Source organism: Phacochoerus africanus, chromosome 3 (assembly GCF_016906955.1).
Source record: "Phacochoerus africanus isolate WHEZ1 chromosome 3, ROS_Pafr_v1, whole genome shotgun sequence".
Lineage (NCBI taxonomy): Eukaryota > Metazoa > Chordata > Mammalia > Artiodactyla > Suidae > Phacochoerus > Phacochoerus africanus.
Genome location: NC_062546.1, coordinates 120,389,473 through 120,410,053, shown reverse-complemented (window position 1 = coordinate 120,410,053; position 20,581 = coordinate 120,389,473). Strand labels below are relative to the sequence as shown.

General features: G+C 40.6%; 1 protein-coding gene across 1 annotated transcript; it reads right to left on the bottom strand.

The window, feature by feature from the left end:
• Positions 1-2,061: 2,061 nt before the first annotated feature.
• Positions 2,062-20,166, bottom strand: SARAF (store-operated calcium entry associated regulatory factor). The gene is made up of 6 exons (XM_047772552.1): positions 19,868-20,166; positions 13,304-13,482; positions 8,774-9,191; positions 6,265-6,394; positions 5,510-5,664; positions 2,062-2,854 (listed from the first exon to the last, which is right to left on the bottom strand). Exons 1-6 carry the CDS (start codon positions 19,968-19,970, stop codon positions 2,829-2,831), a joined length of 1,011 nt encoding a protein of 336 aa, XP_047628508.1. The 5' UTR covers positions 19,971-20,166; the 3' UTR covers positions 2,062-2,828.
• Positions 20,167-20,581: the final 415 nt, after the last annotated feature.

The following is a 20,581-nucleotide window of genomic DNA, read 5'->3' as shown; positions in this document are numbered from 1 at the left end:
GAAAGGATGATCAATAGAATGGCAAAAGGACTTAGTGAGGTGACATTTGAGCTTGTGTGATAGCCTGGACCTGTTGTGAAGTCTTTTCTTATTTTGGGCTCCAGTCAAAACTAGCAGCTTGCTTGGAGTTCCCATTGTGGCACAGCAGGTTAAGAACCCCGCTAGTATCCATAAGGATGTGGGTTCTATCCCTGGCTTCACTCAGTAGTTTAAGGATCCAGTGTTGCCATGAGCTGTGGTGTAGGCTGAGATAAGACTCAGATCCTGAGTTGCTGTGGCTGTGGTATAGGCCGGCAGCTGCAGCTCCAATTGACCCTAGCCTGGGAACATTCTTATGCCACAGGTTCAAACCTAAAAAGAAAAACAAAAACCTGGCAGCTTTCAGGTCAGTCAGCAAATGAGCCACAGTAACACACTCAAATTCATTGCGTCCAAAATCCAGAAGCCCCCTAGGCGTTTTGCCTTGTTTTCAGTTGTAGGAGGAGTCAGCTGCAGCCACTTATGCTTCACCCCTGAAGGTTATTATGTCATGCTTCCCACAACTGGACCCCAAGAAACTTCCCTGAGGAAGACCCCCGAATTTTTGTCAGACTTACTTCTCACCCACCAACACACAAATATCTTACCAATATGTCTAGGGTAATCGCTATTTCTTCATTAACAAGGCCAATCAGCACATCACCTATGTCATGGACTAATGTGAAGTCTTAGGGAAGGGAAAGCTGATCAAGGTCCCTACAAACTAAATGATGAGCTGGGGCTGCAGAGCTGATACACCTGTGAGGTAGGTCAGAGGCCTTGCTAGCTGAAAGCAATCTGCTTCTGGTGGTCATTAACAATAAGAGGAAAGGAAAAGCATTTGCCCGATCAAGGTGCTGCTTCTCAGGTACCAGGAGATGTGCTGATGTACTCAAGCAATGAAACCATGTCCAGAACAGCATTTGCAATTGGAGTCACCACATGATTAAGTTTAGATAATCCACTATTGCTCTCCAAGAGCCATCTGTGTTCTGCACAAACAGGCAAGCTGAATGGAATGTGGTGGGAATTGCATCCTGTCCTGCATCCTTCAAGTCCTTGATGGTGGCACTAACCTCTGCAATTCCCCAGAAATGAATGTGGTAATGTGGTACCGCTTTGGCTTTTTTTTTTTTTTTTAAACAAAGGAGAGAGTCTCACAGTTTGTAGAGGCTACCAGTCTGAGGTCAAGGTGTCAGCAGGGCCATGCTGCCACTGAAGGTGCTAGAGAAGAGTCAGTTCCAGGCCTCTCTCCTTGCTTCTAGTAGTTTGCTGTCAATCTTTAGGGTTCCTTAAAAATGGAAAAACAGCATAAAAAAAACACTGACAAGGCGTTCTCCTGGTGCAGCAGGTTAAGGATTTGGCATTGTTGCTGCTGTGGTTCTGGTCGCTGCTGTGGCACAAGTTTGATCCCTGGCCTGGAAACTTTTCACATGCTGCAGGCATGGCCAAAAAACAAAACAAAACAAAACACTGACCAGTTTAAACTGGGTTTGCTTCCTTAAAATGGGTTGTTGATTACTCAACCCTGGAGTTATTTTAGAGAAGCAGCACCGCACATGTGCAAGACAGGAACCCCTTCTCCAGGGTGACCCTGGAACAAAGCATCTTCAGTCTGCAGAATCAAACAATAGAAATACTGCCACTGGGGCCCTTTACGAAGCTAGAGGTCCTTCCACAAGGATAATCCAGCTTCCAACAGCTGATTACCATGTGTTTGAGACTAGCCAACAGCTTGTTCCCCTAAGCCTTTAAATCTCGCCCTGAGCCGTGGAATGGGGAGAGAGATTTGAGCTCTGCTCCCTGTCTCCTTGCCAAGTGACCTCGAAAAGCTCTTTCTTTTCTCAAAAGCCAGAGCCATGGTATTGGCTTCTACGCACATCAGGCAGGGAGTCCTTGCTTGGTAACAAAATGACCAGTAGCCAAGGAGGACTACCAGGGCAATTACTGTTTAGGGAGACAGAATGTCCACATGAACCCCCTTTCCTTTGAGAAAAAGGGAAGAAACCTACCACTAAGTTGTAGCAAGCCTGGTAAAAAAGCAAAGATAAAAACTTTGTTTTTATTTTTTCTGTCATTTTAATATAAGATTGAAACAGGCTGTTACAACACTTCAGATTCCACAGCGAACTGCATGCTTTAGCTATTAGAAAACCCTTACTGAAGCACTTAAACTTTACCTCTTAAAAAAAATGAATGTGGAGGTTTCAAGCATTTCTGTCGGCACACAATCATTCACGATCTTCTAGATAGATATTTTCTACCTTTTCCTAAAAAAGGAATTCTCTCTTACCAGAACCCTACCCACCTGAGTTCAGAAGTGATCAACACACATAGGTAAGTGTAAGTTGGTAGTCCAAAGCTTGGTTTACATGTTTGGCGAACAGCAAACACCCAATAATACGTACCAAATAGATTACTATCATTTCTATGACATAACAACTCATCAGTTAAAGCCACCTAAGATTGAAAATTTCTATACTCAGTAGCTATTGGTATTACTGGTATAAAGACTTGCATCTTATTGCATCACAAGTTTTAGAAATTACACAACACATTCTCAGCATTTCACAGTAGTCATCACTTTCAAAAACTAATATACATTTGCAGGTTACACAAACATACAATTCTCTACATAAGCATTTTGTCATGTCACCTCTTAGTCTCAAATAACAGAATACAAAAAGCTGTACAGGACAAAACACCACAGAACTTTTGCATATGTCCTTGTTAGCAGGTAGTTTTTAAGAGAAAGTGATGAAAAATCAGAAATTCTGCATCCAGTGTTTGACCCCAACTTTGTACTTTTCTCATCGTCTTCGGGTACCACCATATCCTAGAATGAGAAGAGTAAATTTTAGATTAGCTTTTTCAAATGCATTAGGATTGCAGTAATACCTGTTTATTGTTAGCAAATGAGTAAGAGACAGAAGGGAAGAAGAGACACAGAGTGTGGAGCAGGACTGTGCAGGACAGTGCATCACCTCCCACAACAGCCCCTCCACTCATCTAACCATCATCAAGTCTACTAAACACACACGTGCCTGCTGTGAGTAACAGCCAGGAAACCAAAGATGTGTTCTCTGGTGGGGCCAACGTGGTACTGACAACACTCAAAGTCTAAGCCAAACAGCAGAGAGGCCAATGCAGCCTAGGCCAAGCCCTGCTACTTCTTAAGACCCCAGCAGCAAAGAGAAGAGTTCCCACCTTTTGATAATAACCCCCCCCCATCCCGCCCCCCACCACGAGAGAGAGGGAGAGGGAGAACAGACAGGTTAGAAGACCACAAGGGTTCCCCTGTGGAAACTCAATTTTTTTCAGGTTTCCCTGTAGATTATTTGGTAATATTTTATGATTTTCTTCATATAAGCCCTATACATTTCTAGTTGACCGTTATGGTTTCTTACAATTTTTATTACCACAGAAAATAAGTTTTCTAACGTCACATTATGTCCAATGGAGTTAAAATTTTATATGTCCTCTCAATCATTACCATCCCTTTGTCTCCCCAAAAGTAACCACTATCCTAACATCTAACACCATAGATGAGTTTTGCTGCTGCTTCTTTTTTTTGTTTTTGTTTTTAGGGCCGCACGCATGACATATGGAAGTTCCCAGGTTAGGGGTCGAATCAGAGCTGTAGCTGCCAGCCTATCCCACAGCCACAGCAATGCAGGATCTGAGTTACATCTGCAACGTACACTGCAGCTCACGGCAATGCCGGATCATTTAAGCCACTGAGCGAAGCCAGTGATTGGAAACATGTCCTCATGGATACTAGTCAGATTTGTTACTGCTGAGCCATGAGGGGAACTTCCAAGTTTTGCTTCTTGTTAAACATGTATATTTATAAAATATGAATTTTGCAGTCATAATGTGGACATTCTTTTGAGTTTGGCTTCTTTACATTTGGTAGATCTGTCCACATTATTGTACACAACTATTCATTCACTCTCCTGTTGCACTGTATTCCACTGAATATAACTCAATTTATTCATCCATTTTACTGCTGATAGGTATGTGGATTTCTTCCAGTTGGAGGTATTACGAATAAAGATACTGTGAACATCCTTGTACTTACTGTCTAGTGTACAGATGTATACATTTCTGTTGCTGTCTATGAAACTGCTGGATCTTGAGATGTTTATGTTCAATTTTAGTGGGTGATGCCAACAAGTTTTTCAAAGTGATCATATCAATTTATTCACACCAGCACTATGAGAATTCTGCTTATATTTTAAAGCATATTTAAATATTTTCTGTCCATTTCCAGAGTTATTCACTGTTCTATGACTTCCCCTGCTGAAGAAGGTAAATCCAGTACACAACCACCTAGCACTGCCTCATGACCCACGACCTTCCATTCTCTGCTAACAAGCTAGATGTTTAATTCCAAATAATTTGGCTTTTTTTTTTCTTTTTTTTTTGACTTTCTGACTTTTTGTCTTTCAGGGCCACACCCGCGGTATATGGAGGTTCCCAGACTAGGAGTCGAATAGGCACTGTAGCCACTGGCCTACGCCAGAGCCATGGCAACCCCAGACCCTTAACCCACTGAGCGAGGCCAGGGATCGAACCTGTGTCCTCATGGATGCTAGTCAGGTTCATTAACCACTGAGACATGACGGGAACTCCCGAATAATTTGGTCTTTTATCTCTGCTTTTTAAAGAAAATTTCCTCTCAGCGATGGCAATAAACATATCTTTGACAATTAAAGAATGTATCAATACAGTTTTGAGTTTGACCGAATTGAAAAGTCCAACCTTCTACCTAGAAAAGTTCCATTTTAGAGCATAAAAGACTCCCATATATTAAATAGAATTAAACATGTGGAAACCAATGTCCTAGAAGGTTTAAAACTTGGTTCATGGTAGAAATGAGCTGAAATCAAATTCCTCTTTGAGTTTTAAAGTACAGAAGTGTTGAGGAATTCCCCAGTGGCACAGTGGGTGAAGGATCCAGCATCATCACTGCAGCACCTCAGGTCACTGCTGTGTGGTCCCTGGCCCAGCAACTTCCACGTGCTGTGGACATGGTCAGAAAAAAAAAAAAAGACTAGAAGCAGGAGGAAGGAAAGGAGTACCCATTGTGGCTCAGCAGTAACAAACTCGACTAGTATCCATAAGGATTCGGGTTTGATCCCTGGCTTTACTCAGTGGATTAAGAATCCAGCATTGCCATGAGCTGTGGTGTAGGTCGCAGATGCAGCTCAGATCCAAGTTCCTGTGGCTGTGGTGTAGGCCGGCAGCTACAGCTCCAATTTAACCCCTAGCCTGGGAACTTTCACATGCCACAGGTGTGGCCCTAAAAAGCCAAAAAAAAAAAAGTGGTAGGAAAGAATGAATCTGAATTATTATTTTAATCTCAGCTGTGCAACTAATATTTCTGGTATTAAATAAAACCATGATTGCTAAATATAAAATTAATCACCTTAAGTTCCAAATTATTTCTGTACTTCATAGAATAGGGCTTTTTGGTTTTTGCTCTTACCTGATGCTGTTCTGGTTCTTGGCTCTGAGCTTGAACAGGCTGAATAGCTGCCTGGGCCTCCATGTAGTGGTGAGTAAGCCCGGCTATTCCACGTGCTGGTGTACGAGGGAGGGTGTGCTGGGTAGTACCACGAGTCTGAGAAGGGTGTTGCTGCTCTGTAAAGACAGAAACTCAGGTCAGGCGGTTTTCTTGTGACTATCATTTTTAAATACCTTCCTATTCCTAAACCATTAGGAAAAAAAACTGTATCAAGTCTTTTTTCCTCAATGTTCTGGTATGTTAAGATTAACAAGAAATAAACACATTGTTTTGTCACTGCTGGGAAGAAAACGACAGAGAATAAAGGCTCTTTCTTTCTGAATTTGCCCTCAAATAAAATCTAAGCTTAAACTACTGTTAATACTAGAGACATTCCAAAATCTGGTCCCAAGCTCTTGCCACCCTTGCTTCTATCATTTCAAATCAGAATGCGGACTGTTCCCCAATGCACTGATCTTTCCTGCCTTCTCAGAAGTTAACATTCTTTCTCCTCTCTCCTATCTACAGGCATGACATGTGAGAGAAAACTCACGTAAAATAGATCACAGCATTCCTTTCCCCACCCACCAGAGAATCTGATTGAATAGGGTAATGTCACCTTAATTTATTTTCCTTAACAAAACCAAATCCAGTCACACTGTAAACAAAACAAAGAAGCCTCTAAAGAAAGGCTGAATTTGAGACAAAGGGCCAGGAGAGATAAATGCAAAACCTACCTGTTGCTGCCAAACAAATATCCTAATATTCCTCCAGTTCCCAAGCCAGTCCAAAAGCCTGGTCCTGAATTTTCATGTCCTTGTTGTCCAGTAAAAGCACTGCCAAAACCAGAAGTTGCACCATGCGGTCCTAGAAATAAAGATGATTTAATTCTGTATCCTCTCTTAATAAACAAAACACCACCTACAAAACTAAAGATAATATGGCATTTCAATTGTTTCATCTGTATGACTTAATACTACTCAGGCTTCAACTTATAAAGTCGTATTCCAAAAGTGTATTCATACAGTATTGGTTAATAACTAAGGAGTATCTACCTTTCCCACACATATGGAAAAAGGGGTGTTTTTAGGACAGGAGAGGGTAGTTTCTTCCTGTAAGGTCACATCTGCCCTGCTCAAGACTAGCTACAAGGAGTTCCCCTTATGGCTCAGCAGGTTAAGGACCCAATGCTGTCTAAGGATGCGGGCTCGATCCCTGGCCTCGCTCAATGGATAAGGATCCTGTGTTGCTGTAAGCCATGGAGTAGGTTGCAGATGCAGCTCAAATCCAGTGTTAGTATGGCTGTGGTGAAGGCTGGCAGCTACAGCTCCAATTCAACCCCTGGGCTGGGAACTTCTTTCTATATGCAACAAGTGAAGCTGCAAAAAGAAAAAGAGAGAGAGAAAAAGAGGAAAAAGAGAAAGGGGAAAAAAAGGGGGAGGGACTAGCTATGGAAGATGACCCCACGTGTCAGTTACTTCCTTTCCAGATTGCAAACATCTCTAGAAGTTCCAGGAAACAGCTGTACTTAAGTGTCTAATGGAAGAATCCAAGTGGAGAATATTTGTTAATCAGGAAGTCAGGTCTTAAAAGGACCAAAAAATATCTTCTGCTCAGAGGAAGTTTTTCTTAAATTGCTGTATAACGCACACAAAGGAAAGTGTGCAAATCCTACGTGTACAGCATAACAAATTTGTATGTGTGCACCCGTGTGTGTAACCACTAACCACATCAATAAAACCTTTCCAGCACCCAGAGGCCCCCTCAGACAACTCACAATAGCTACCCACGTCATAGAGAAGCTCACTCTGACTTCTCTTGCTGCACTTTGTTTTTACCCATTATTAAACTTTTTATCAATAGAATCATATGTTAGTGCTCTTCTGTGTCTGGTATATCGTTATGTCTATGCAAGTCCACCTCCACCACTGCATATATCAGACTTTTTGGTTTTTTTCTAAATGTTATGTATAGTACTCCAATGTGTGAAAAAAAAAAGAAAGAAAAACACCATCTGTCTCCTTCTAATGGTTATGGACATCCTATTTCGTTTTCAGCTGTTGTGAATAAAGCTGCTGTGACCATCCTTGTGCAGATCTTTTTGTGCACACAAGCATGCATTTCTCTTGGGTGTGTACCCAGGAATGAAACTGCTGGGTTATTGGGTGGTGTATTCTAATTTTAGTAGATATTCAGGTTTCCAAGGTGTTTTTCATTTTAACTCCTTCCAGCAAGTTCCAGTTGACTATATCCCTGCCATTGCTTGGTAGTTCGTCTTTTTAATGTTAGCCATTATGGTGGTTATATGGTTAACTCACGTTTTAGGAACCTCCCCTGCGGTGCAGCAGGTCAAGGACCCAGTGCCATGCAGCTGTGATGCAGGTCACAACCACAGTAAGGGTTCGATGCCTGATCTGGGAACTTCCACCCTCCTTAGGTACAGCCAAAAATAAATAACTAAAAGCAGATTAAAAAAAATAATAATTCAGGTTTTATTCTGTGTTGTTCTAAAGACTAATGATGCTGAGCACCTTTCAGATTTTTATTGGACATCTGGAGATCTTCTTTTACCAAAAAAATGGCTCTGCCCACTTTTAAATTGGGTTGTCTCTCTTTTCTCAGATTTGTGGGAATTCTTTATTTACTGGAAATACACATCCTTTTTTGGAAGTATTTTTCACAAATACCTTCTCCCAGTCTGTGGCTTGCCTTTTCACTCTCTTAAAGTGTCTCTGATTCAACCCCTAGCCTGGGAACCTCCATATGCCGCTGGAGCGGCCCAAGAAATAGCAACAACAACAACAACAAAAAGACAAAAAAAAAGAAAAAAAAGAAAGAAAAGAAAAAAGTAAGAAGATAAACCTGGGAATTCCCATCGTGGCTCAGTGGTTAACAAACTTGACTTGTATTTATGAGGACGTGGGTTTGATCCCTGGCCTTGCTCAGCGGGTTAAGGATCTGGCATTGCTGTGAGCTGTGGTATAGGTCGCAGACGAAGCTTGGATCCCGAGTTGCTGTGGCTGTGGTGTAGGCCAGCAGCTACAGCTCCGATTGGATCCCTAGCCTGGGAACTCCCATATTTCATGGAAGCGGCCCTAAAAAGACAAAAACAAAAAACAAAAAACAAAAAGAAGAAGACAAAGCTACTTTGGTTTCCCAATGCAACCATTTTCCATTTTAGAAACCAGCACAGGAGGCACTATCTGACTTCCACCCTACATACTGTCATTGCCTTGGGAAACATACCTGTGAACTCAGACTTGAAGCCTGGAGGAGGGGGTCCTGCCGAGTTGGTGAACCTCTGATAACGATGGGAATACGGAGGATACTCAGAATATGGTGGAGGAGGATCCTGACCATCACTAAGGAAGAATTTATAAACTCCAAAGGCGATAGCAAGTAGCAGCACAATGGTAATCACGCCACTGATGCTACAGGAATCTGGGGAGTACAACTTATTATAATAATTAGAGAAAGAATTAAAGCCATGGTTTTCTCCAGACTCTCTCAATTTCCTCAGGCCAAGTTCTGTGTAATCTAAGTTATACTCCAAACCACAGGAACCTCTTAGCACATACTGGTCTTCAGAGGAGTCATAGCCTTCACAGCTCACCACAGTTTTTCCAAATTTGTACGCAACATCTAAGTCAGTCTTACATTCCCACTGTGAAGAAAAGTAGAAACAGGTCATTAGATCTAAAAAGGTTTTTTTTTTTTTTTAATATATACTATTTGGGCTATATAGTTATCATAAAACAGCAAAATGAAGCAAGGGAATGATAAAACTCAGGACGAGTATTTCTATGTTGAGGGAGAGCAAACTAGGGGCTTCAAAGATATTGGTGATGTTAAGGTTCTATTTAAGTTAAGTGGTGGGTACATGAGTGCTAGTTTTATTACTATTCTTTATTCCTTACATATAGATGTACATATTAATCATTCTCTAGTTAATAAATTTTAAGGAGTTCCCATCGTGGCTCAGTGGTTAACCAACCTGACTAGGAACCATGAGGTTGCGGGTTCAATCTCTGACCCTGCTCAGTGGGTTAAGGATCCGGCATTGCTGTGAGCTGTGGTATAGGTCACAGACAAGGTTCAGATCTGGCGTTGCTGTGGCTGTGGTGTAGGCTGGCAGCAACAGCTCCGATTAGGCCCGGGAACCTCCATACACCGCAGGTGCAGCCCTAAAAAGACAAAAGACAAAAGTAAATAAATAAAAATAAATAAATAAATTTTAAGCTAATTTTAAAAATGCCAACTTTTTAACCACCGTTGCTGAAGATGCCTTCTTTAAATACAGAAGTTTTTTTCAACATTAAGGCTCAAAAACCAGCATCATACATGAATATCTGGTAGCTACATATGGCATCAAAGATAATACATAACCTTCTGGGAAAAACTTTCCTCACAAATTCTATAAAAATCACGGACTACCTATAGCAGGGTCCAATCCCCCCCTTTTTTTTTTTTTGTCTTTTCTAGGCCACACCCGCAGCATATGGAGGTTCCCAGACTAGGGGTCTAATCAGAGCTGTTGCTGCTGGTCTATGCCACAGCCACAGCAACTCCAGACCCGAGTCACATCTTCGACCTACACCACAGCTCATGGCAACACCGGATCCTGAACCCACTGAGGGAGGCCAGGGATCGAACCCGCAACCTCATAGTTCCTAGTCGGATTTGTTAATCATTGAGCCCCGATGGGAACTCCCCAGGGTCCAATCCTATAAGTAATTTGCTCAGTTTTTTTTTTTTAAGATATTTGGAAAATGCAAAAGTAAACCATGATAGCCTCAAATTTTTCCAGCTTTAAAAAAAAAAAATTGGTTTAATGTAAATTCTTTATTCTGAGTAAGTAACATGCTTCTTTAGAAACATTTAAAAAGACATTAGCTAAACAAATCTGACTGGTACCACCACTTTTCTTTCTTTTTTTTTTGGGGGGGGGGGGATAAATTACCTTCCTTTCTCAAACTTCAGATACACTATTACAGCTTTACTCAGATACAATTCACATACTATAATTCACCCATTTCAATGTGTGTGTATTCACAGAGCGTATTCAGAGAGTTGTGCAACCACATTACGTTCAATTTTAGAATATTTTCATCACCCCCAAAACAAACTTCATCTCCATTAGCAGCCACTCCCCATTTCCCCCCAAATCTCCCAGTTCTAGGCAACCACCAATCTGTCTCCAAGGCTCTCCTTATTCTGGACAATTCATGTAATGGAATCATACCATGTGTGGTCCTTTCTGACTGGCTTCTTTCACTGGGCAGAATGTTTTCAAGGTTCACACATGTTGTAGCATGTATCAGCATTTCATTCCTGACTATGGCCAAATAATATTCCTCTGTATGGATATACCACCTTTTGCTCATTCACTCATCAATGTTGGACATTTCGATTGTTTCTACTTTTTGGCTTTTATGAATAATGCTGCTACAAACATTTATGTATGTTTCTGTTTGGACACACGTTTTCAGTTCTCTTGGGTATACATCTAGGAGTGGAATGGCTGGGGCATATATTAACTCTAAGTTTAAACTTTTGAGATGCTGCCAGAGAGTTTTCCAAGTGGCTACACCATTTTACATTCCAAAAGGCAGTGTATGAGAGTTTTTCCACAACTTCATTTATTATCTGTCTTTTTTGGATTTTTTTTATTTTTATTTTTTTCTTTTTACAGCCACACTCATGGCATATGGAAACTACCAGGCTAGGAATCTAATCAGAGCTACAGCTGCTGGCCTCCACCACAGCCACAGCAATATCAGATCCCAGCCGCATCTGCAAACTACACTGAAGCTAGTGGCAACACCAGATCCTTAACCTACTGAGTGAGGCCAGGGATTGAACCTGCATCTTCATGGATACTAAGTTGGGTTCTTAACCTGCTGAGCCACAACAAGAACTCCTATTATCTGTCTTTTTGATTAGAGGCATCCTATTGGGTGTGAAGTGTTACCTTACTGTGGTTTTGACTTGTATTTCTCTGACGGCTAATCATGTTGAACATTCTTTTCATGTGTTTATTGGCCATTTGTATATCTCCTTTGGAAAAATGTCTAGTCAGATGGTTTTGCTCACTTTTAAATTTGGTTATTTGTCTCCCCAGTGAGTCATAATAGTTGTTCTTCATATACTCTGGACACAAGTCCCCAGTCAGACATATGACTACAAAAGCTTTCTCCTACTGTGTGGGTCCTTTTCACATTGCTTTTTTTGTTTGTTTGTTTGTTTGCTTTTTGCTTCTTAGGGCTGCACCTGCAGCATATGGAGGTTCCCAGGCTAGAGCTGAATTGGAGCTGTAGCTGCCGGCTTACACCACAGCCACAGCAACGCCAGATCCGAGCCATGTCTACAACCTACACCACAGCTCATGGCAACACCATATCCTGAACCCACTGAGGCCAGGGATCAAACCTGTGTCCTCATGGATACTAGTAGGGTTCATTAACTGCTGAGCCACAACAGAAACTCTGGGGTCCTTTTCACCTTGTTGATAGTGTCCTTTTTTTTTTTTTTTTTTTGTCATTTCTTGGGCCGCATATGGGAGGTTCCCAGGCTAGGGGTCTAATGGGAGCTGTAGCTGCCAGCCTACGCCAGAGCCACAGCAACTTGGGATCCAAGCCTCGTCTGCGACCTACACCACAGCTCACGGCAACGCCGGATCGTTAACCCACTGAGCAAGGGCAGGGATCGAACCCGAAACCTCATGGTCCCTAGTCGGATTCGTTAACCACAGCGCCACGACGGGAACTCCCCTGATAGTGTCCTTTGAGCCTAAAAGTTTTTAGTTTGGATAATACATATTTTTAATGTTGTTGTTGTTGCTACACTATTTCAGTTTTAAGTAATTTTATTTGAAGAAAGATTTATAAGTTTGTTGATTTAGGCAAATAAAACAAACTCAATCTCTATTGGTTATTTTGTGTTAATCATTATTTCTTTGATAGTATATACTAAAAGTGGCTTCTACTTATTATATTTAAACTCTTGGAATTAGAAGCAGCTGTCTCTGCTACAACATAAGTCAATGTATAATGTCCTCATACTTCTTTGCTCATGCCATTCCTTGCCTTCTCTATTTCTTCAGCTGTAAAAATCATATCCTTCCTTGCTAACACAGTGAATACTTTCTTTTTAAGTCTTTCCCAATCCACCCCTGCCCCAATTGGACATGACTTTACAGCACTTTGTTGGCACCAAGATGTAATTGAGTGCTTGTCTTATATTTTCTACTAGGAAGAAAGTTTCCTGAGGCTTGTGATTCCATCATTCATTTTTGTATAACACTATTTCATGTACATTTAATTGGAATTCTCTGATGGCTCAGCAGGTTAAGGATCCAGTGTTGCCATTGCTGTGGCTTGGGTTGCTGCTGTGGCGCAGGTTCAATCCCTGGCCTGGGAACTTCAGCATGCCATGGGCACAGCCAAAAAAAAGGAGGGGGGGTATTCTTGGAGGAATGATGGAAAAATGATAACCAAAGGAACTCCTCTACCCCTACCCCCAAATATATGAAAAGTTTTGAAAATTTACTAATGTCTTAGAAGAAAGTTATGGCATAAAAATTGCAATGAATATTTCTGGGCTTTAAAATCAGTTCATTTCTTTTGGAGGATGATTCTTCCAGAAAAAATATTCATATATTTTAGGGTAACCTGAGATTTTTCCATATGTACTTCCCCAAAATACTGCATAATGTCTCAATAAACACTTGACTGAAAAAAATTTCATTTAGACCTCCATCAACGTAACAAGTATTACCTGTACATCATAACCATCCCAGCCTTTGTTCTGACACTGTATGACTTTTGGGGTGTAAGAATCACATCCAGCTGTGCCTCCAACACATTTCAACTGTGGGATGGGATCCAACCTACGGGAAGTGGTATAGCGGTCATAGTGGAGGGTGAGAGCTTTTATATCCCTCAACAATATTCTGTCTGAAACAGTAAGAACACAGATAAACAGATGGTAAGTATCTTGTCCTAGGGAGAGATTCATTCTAATAAAACTTTTATCATAGGAAATATTTTCAAAAGCAAAGGTCTTTCTGCCTTTTGAAGATGACTAAGAAAGAAGATCAAACAGTTTCCCAAGTCCCAAGTCTCAACAACCTTCAGGGCTTTTGCACAAAATTCAAAAAGTCACACTTTTCAGGATGGATACCCACCCAAACCACTTCTCTGCCAAGAGTTCTACATAATTTCTGCCCAATTAGAACCAAAAGTTCATTAACCTGAAATGTTGGATAACTGTATGACAACATTAATGGTTAATTAAAATGGCAAAAAATATACATGAATACATGAAGCACATTTAATAACTTAAACGTCTGTCAACAAGTGAATGGATTCATAAAAGTTCGGCCTATTTACAAAGAGGAATAGGCCAGTAGTTAAAGTGAGTGAACTAGAATTCATGCATCAGAAGAGAAACAGCAAAAACATTTTAAGCAAAATACAAGTTGTAGAATGTTTAGTATGATAAATTTATGTAAACCTTGAAAACTCAAAAAAAAAAAAAAAAATGGAGTTCCCGTCTTGGTGCAGTGGAAACGAATCCGACTAGGAACCATGAGGTTGCAGGTTCGATTCCTGGCCTCGATCAGTGGGTTAAGGATCCAGGGTTTCAGTGAGCTGTGGTGTAGGTTGCAGACAAGGCTCTCATCTGGCACTGCTGTGGCTCTGGTGTAGGCCAGCAGCAATAGCTCCAATTAGACCCCTAGCCTGGGAACCTCCATATGCCATGGGTGCGACCCGACCCTAAAAAGACAAAAAGACAAAGAAAAAAAAAAAAAACTCGTGAAACAGTACTATATAGTGTTAAAGTCTGAACATGTATATAACAGTATGAAAACATGCATAGGAATGACAAAATACCAAATTCCGAGTATCTCTGAGGAGGGAGGGAGAGAAAGGACTTTAGCTATCTGTAATGTCTTATTACGGGGCGGGGGGGATGCTGAAAATATAGTAAAATGTGAGGATTCGATAAAACTGGGTGGTGAGTGTATGGGTTTTCATTGCGTACTTCTGTGTGTATTTAAATATTTTAAATATTTCACAATTTAAAAAATTAAAAACATTTGACCTATTTCACAAATTAAAAATCACCTTGACATAGAGGTTGTTTGTTTGGTTTTGTCTTTTTATGGTCACACATATCCATGGCATATGGAGGTACCCAGGCTGGGGGTCTAATTGGAGCTGTTGCTGCCAGCCTACACCACAGCCACAGCAACACCAGAACCGAGTCACGTCTGCGACCTACATCATAGCTCACGGCAATGCCGGATTCTTAACCCACTGAGCAAGGCCAGGGATTGAACCCGAAACCTCATGGTTCCTGGTTGGATTCATTAACCACTGCGCCAAGACGTGAACTCCAATTTTTTTTTTTTTTTGAGTTTTCAAGGTTTACATAAATTTATCAAGAGAACTCCCCACAAGTGAATTTTAAAGTGTTACTGGAAAATGAAGGAGTCTTCATACTTATCACCCTTGAATTATGATGGAAGATACAATACATTGGTTCACTCAACACCCATTCGATTATAAAACTGAATGATACAGTGCACATTACTCTTCATATGCTTTTCCACTAATCATACACCAGGGATAGTCCCTCACATCAGCAATATAGATTTATACTTATTTACCAAAAACGAACATGATAAATTTGACTAAGACTTATTAGCCATATTCTCTCACCAAAATACAATAAACCAGAAATATAATAACACAATACAAAAAGAAAAAAGAAAAAAACAAAAAGAAGACAGCTGAAAATCAATAACAACAAAGAAAGGAAAACTGAGCTATAGCTATAAAACATATGAAACATATATGTTTATATATGTCCATATTAAATCTATGGTAATACAGACAGTAACACAGGATTAGGAAATTGATCACCATGTGCACAATATATAAAAGTTAACCCTTGATGGTTAGAAACTTATACCATAAAACACACAACAAATTAAAAATACTGGAAGGAGGCACAACAGTATGTTTATGATCATGGGATGGAAAAGACCTTAAGATATCAAAAGCAAGACTGACCAGCAAGATAATGACTTCAGTTGACAAGTCATGTTCAATCTATGAAAATCCAAGAATCCATAATAATATTCAGAGAGAGACAAAAACTCACTTGTCTACACTAAAAGTAGCTACCAATTACCTCCTTACTTTGAAAATTGGTAATAAAAGATTTAAAATTAAATGTTTATCCTGACTTTCCAGCCAGAACTATAATCTGAAATAGCCTCAGCTGAGAGGGAAAATCTCAACTTCACTAAAGAATACCAGCCAATAAATGCAGAAGAAATGACAGAATTAGAAAAATCATCATTTTATCAACCCCTAAGAAACTGATTCAGATATAAGGATTAATTAGTTTTAAAATAATTGAATGGATATTGGTATGATGCCAAGTAACACCACACAGAGTGCCTTCTAGTAGTTTGAGAGGGGAAAAATGTAACCACAAGAGAGAAACAAAGCCATTTTATTTCAGCAGTCAACCTTAGCATTGCTAACAGTAGAACAGTATCAATCTGATAAAACACCATCTCTTATGATGTAATCCCCAAAAGTACTGAATATGAATCTAATCAACCTTCTGGACCTAACTTTCAGTTTTTTAGAACTACAGGGAGGAAAAAAATAAGCTAAAACAATGTCATGAGAAAACAGAATAAAGAAAGTAGGATATTCAGAAGGACAACTGGCCCAATCCTGACAGCAAAGTAATAGCATAAAAAAGGGACAGTTCTACATTTTAATAAGACTTAAGGGATAATTCAATCAGATGCATTGCATAGTCCTGGCCTGGGGCCTGGTTTTAACAAACTAGCTCAAACGTTTTAAGGACAACTGTGATATTGAATATGGAATGAGTAATTGGTCAATATTAAGAAATTGGGATTAATTTTGCTAGGTGTAATGTTATTTTTATTATGTGGGGAAAAGTTTGTTTAAAAAAAAGGTTTAGGAGTTCCTGCCCTGGCGCAGTGGAAATGAATCCAACTAGGAACCATGAGGTTGTAGGTTCGATCCCTGGCCTCACTCAGTGGGTTAAGGATCCAGCACTGCCATGAGCTGTGGTGCAGGTCGCAGATCCCACACTGCTATTGCTGTGGCTGTGGCATAGTCCAGCATCTATAGCTCTGATTCGACCTCTGGCCTGGGAATCTCCATATGCCTAGGGTGCAGCCCTAAAAAGACAAAAAACAAAAAACTAAAAAAGAGAGAGTTGAAAGAAAACAAAGAATATAAGATTAATAACTTTCCATCATAACTGAAAATATTTTCCCCAGAATCCCTCCACTACACCAATTAGAATGACATGGCATCAAGGGATTCTAGTAAAATGAGTAAAATGGCTTTTCTAGTATTTACACAGAGGTAGACAAGGAGAAAAAAGTAGAGAACAGCTTCTGAGTACTCATCCAACAGTATCTCTTATGCTTCATACAAACAGTAGAAGAAATAACATTTTATTTAGAATTGCTGGACCTACAAAATCCAAGAGAACTTCCCAAAAGACAACCCTGTCATAATACAACTTGATAAAACAGCTGGATATTTTATCAATTACCAAGTCAACAACTTTATCTATACCTGTGATATCCAATTACATGAAATTGTAAAGGCCTATCTCAAATTAATGACAAACTACACACATACATAAAATATCTAGAAATAAACTTAAAGTCAATATGTGACATATATAAGAAAATATACATACAATAAAACCTAAATAAATTTAATGCACTTCCAAACAGGAGCCCAACTGGGCTCTTTTGGAACTGGAAAGGAATTATGTTCAAGGTTAACATCTATAAATACCCAAAAATTTCTTGAGAAAGAATACATTGCTTAAGTAAGCAAATAAGATATATTATACAGCACAGCAAAGTAGAGACATTATTTTGTAATGGAGTATAATCTATAAAAATATCAAATCACTACACCTTAAACTAATACAATATTGTAAGTTAACTATAAATTCAATTTAAAAATGCATTATGTTTTTATAGTCAATTAAAATAGAATGCATTGCTCTACCAGATAATGAAGCTTACTATAAAATTTGAATAATCAAAATAATACAGAATCATAACAAAAACAGGCAAGTGAACTGTGAAACAAAAGTCTAGAAATAAATCTAGATATGTGTGGGAATTCAATATAAGATAAAGTGGGCTTTCTAGAGTTCCCGTAATGGCTCAGTGGTTAACGAATTTGACTAGGAACCATGAGGTTGCGGGTTCGATCCCTGGTCTCACTCAGTGAGTTAAGGATCCGGCGTTGCCCTGAGCTGTGGTGTAGACTGAAGACGCTGCTCGGATCTGGCGTTGCTGTGGCTCTGCCGTAGGCAGGTGGCTACAGCTCCGATTAGACCTCTAGCCCGGGAACCTCCACATGCCTCGGGTGCGGCCCTAGAAAAGAGAAAGACAAAAAAAAAAAAAAGATACAGTGGGCTTTTTAATTTAGTGGGAAAGGAAGTCTTCTTCAATAAATGGTTTGGGCATAACTGAGTAAACAGCTAAAGGAAAATCCACCTAAAGCTATATAAAAACTTAATTCCACATGGGCCAAAGATATGAATTTTCAAGAAACATATTAAAATGCCTTCATGATATAGTTCCTCAAAAGAAATTTAAGGTGGAGTAGAATTTATAAAAACTAATTGAGTTTACACTGCAAAATATTTTGGTGCCTTTTGTTCCAGAACAGTAGTTTTATAGTGTAGGTAGACTAAGAACTACCAGGAAATGGTTCACCATTAATTTAAATATGGTTCCTTTTTTTTTTATTATTCCCTTGACTCTTCATCTATAAATTTCCTTTTTTTATTTAAGAACTGATTGAGGGAGTTCCCACTGTGGCTCATCCAGTTAAGAACCCAACTAGTATCCATGAGGATTTGGTTTGAACCCTGGCCTCACTCAATGGGTTAAAGATCTGGCATTGCTGCAAGCTGCAGCGTAGGTGGTAGATGTGGCTCAGTTGTGGTTGTGGCATAGGCAACTGAGTTGCTGTGATTGTGGCATAGGCCAACAGCTGCAGCTCCAAATGACCTGTAGCCCAGGAACTTGCAAATGCTGCAGGTGCAGCCCTAAAAAAAAAAAAAAAAAAGAAAAAAGAAAGAAAGAAAGAAAGAAAAGAACTGATTGAGGGTTCAACTACTTAATGTTTTAATCTAGTTTCTAAAATATAATTCTGATCAAAGTCCAAAGTCCTATTTACATGAAACTTTCTAGGAATACATAAGGAAAATTATAGAGACATCATTGAAATCCAACTTGACTTTTCATTTATTAGTAATAAAACATCCACATCAAAGGAGTACTCAAAGTCAAGTACTTACAAATAGCGCCTTCTCTCTCATTTTAACATTTAAGAATAAAATAAGAAACTACAGAAAAATCTGTTAAGTTCAAAAACACAGGCATTTCCTCTCACCAAATCACGATTGCAACATTAGTACACATTCCATACCTCAACATCTTTCCTTTTCAAACCAAAAATGACGTTTTCATAGTTTAAGTCATTTTTTTACATCACTCCTATTTAAAGCATACATCATTTATTAAATGGAAATCTGTATTATGTGTACATGCATACACACACAATATTAATTACACGGAATACTATCGATCCCATAAAAATTTGTTAGACAAGTCTAATAACATAGTGATATAAAAGAAACTTTTCCCTAGAAATCACTTATCGTGTACCATCACACACACAAAATTTTTTTTTAATTCAATGGGAAAAGCTGGTGTAACGCAATGTACTTTGCTGTAATAGAATAAACAGCACAACTTGTGCTCAGGTAAACAGTACAGTTTATGATTCTGCTAACCGACTTCCAAGGTTTGCAGCCCTGTTCACTAAGTGTGACTCAGAGATTGCCGGTGCCATGGCAACTCTCAGGTGTAGCAACAGGCAGCCATGAGAACAGCCATGACATCAGACACTCTTGACAACAAAACAAGAGGCGCAGGTGAGGGACGAGATTTCCAGCCAGACTCAGGGGATGAGGGGTGTAGCCCGAGGAAGGAAAAGGTGGGCAAATTCTAGGAATCCAGGGAAGGGAGATGGGAACATTAATTACATTAGATCGTCCCGCCCCGCCCACTCCCCAACAGTCTACACTCGTCTGGGAAGAGCAAAAGATCCAGGCAGGACAGAGATGAACAGCGAAGAGGATGGAAATGAGCAAATAGGGTAGAAGGGATATGGTCCCCAGCGGGGGTCCTCTCAGCGCCTGCTGAAGAGAGCAAGAGGAGGGAGTGAGGGCAGCACTCACCAGGGTCGTTCCAGCCCCGGGCAGGGCCCGCGATCAGCAGAAGCAAAAGGAGACCGAAGAAAGGGCAGCATCTGGTCGCTTTCAGCCCGCCGGCCGCCGCCATGGCGCTTGGTGAAGATGGCGCGCAGCTGCGGGGTGCTAGCGGGCCAGAACCCCAGGCTGCGGAAATCCGCGAGGCCCTACGCAACGAAACCGCAGCTCGGGCCACGGAGAGAGGACGATCTCTCCGTAGACCCGCAGCCTCAAGGAAGGTCGGTGCGCCTGTCTAACGTCACTGCCGCTGAGGCGCGTGGGGGAACAGGAATGGTCGAAGCTTGGCCCCGCCCCGGGGGCTCAGCGCCGCTGAGGGCGGTGGTGGGGGCAGGGTGGTGGTGGGGGCAGGGTGGTGGTGGGGGCAGGGTGGTGGTGGGGGCGGGACGGTGCCGCGTTAAGGGCGGAGCCAAGGGCGAGAAGCAGGGCCTGGGGGCGGGGCCGAGGGCCGGCCTCCTGAGGATTCACCGTGAAGGTGCTGTGGTTGAAGAGAGTGAAACCATCGGCAAAGCAAAAGCTAAATGTAGTTAAGTGATGTATTTACAAAACCTCAATAACCTTCCAGAGGAAAGTTACTGTGCCTTAATCAACTTTATGGCTTCAGCACTTAGCATAATTCGTGTTCTATTAGTTTGCTAAATACATAGGAGATTTAAAGAGAGAGAGCTTGGAAATATATTGTCT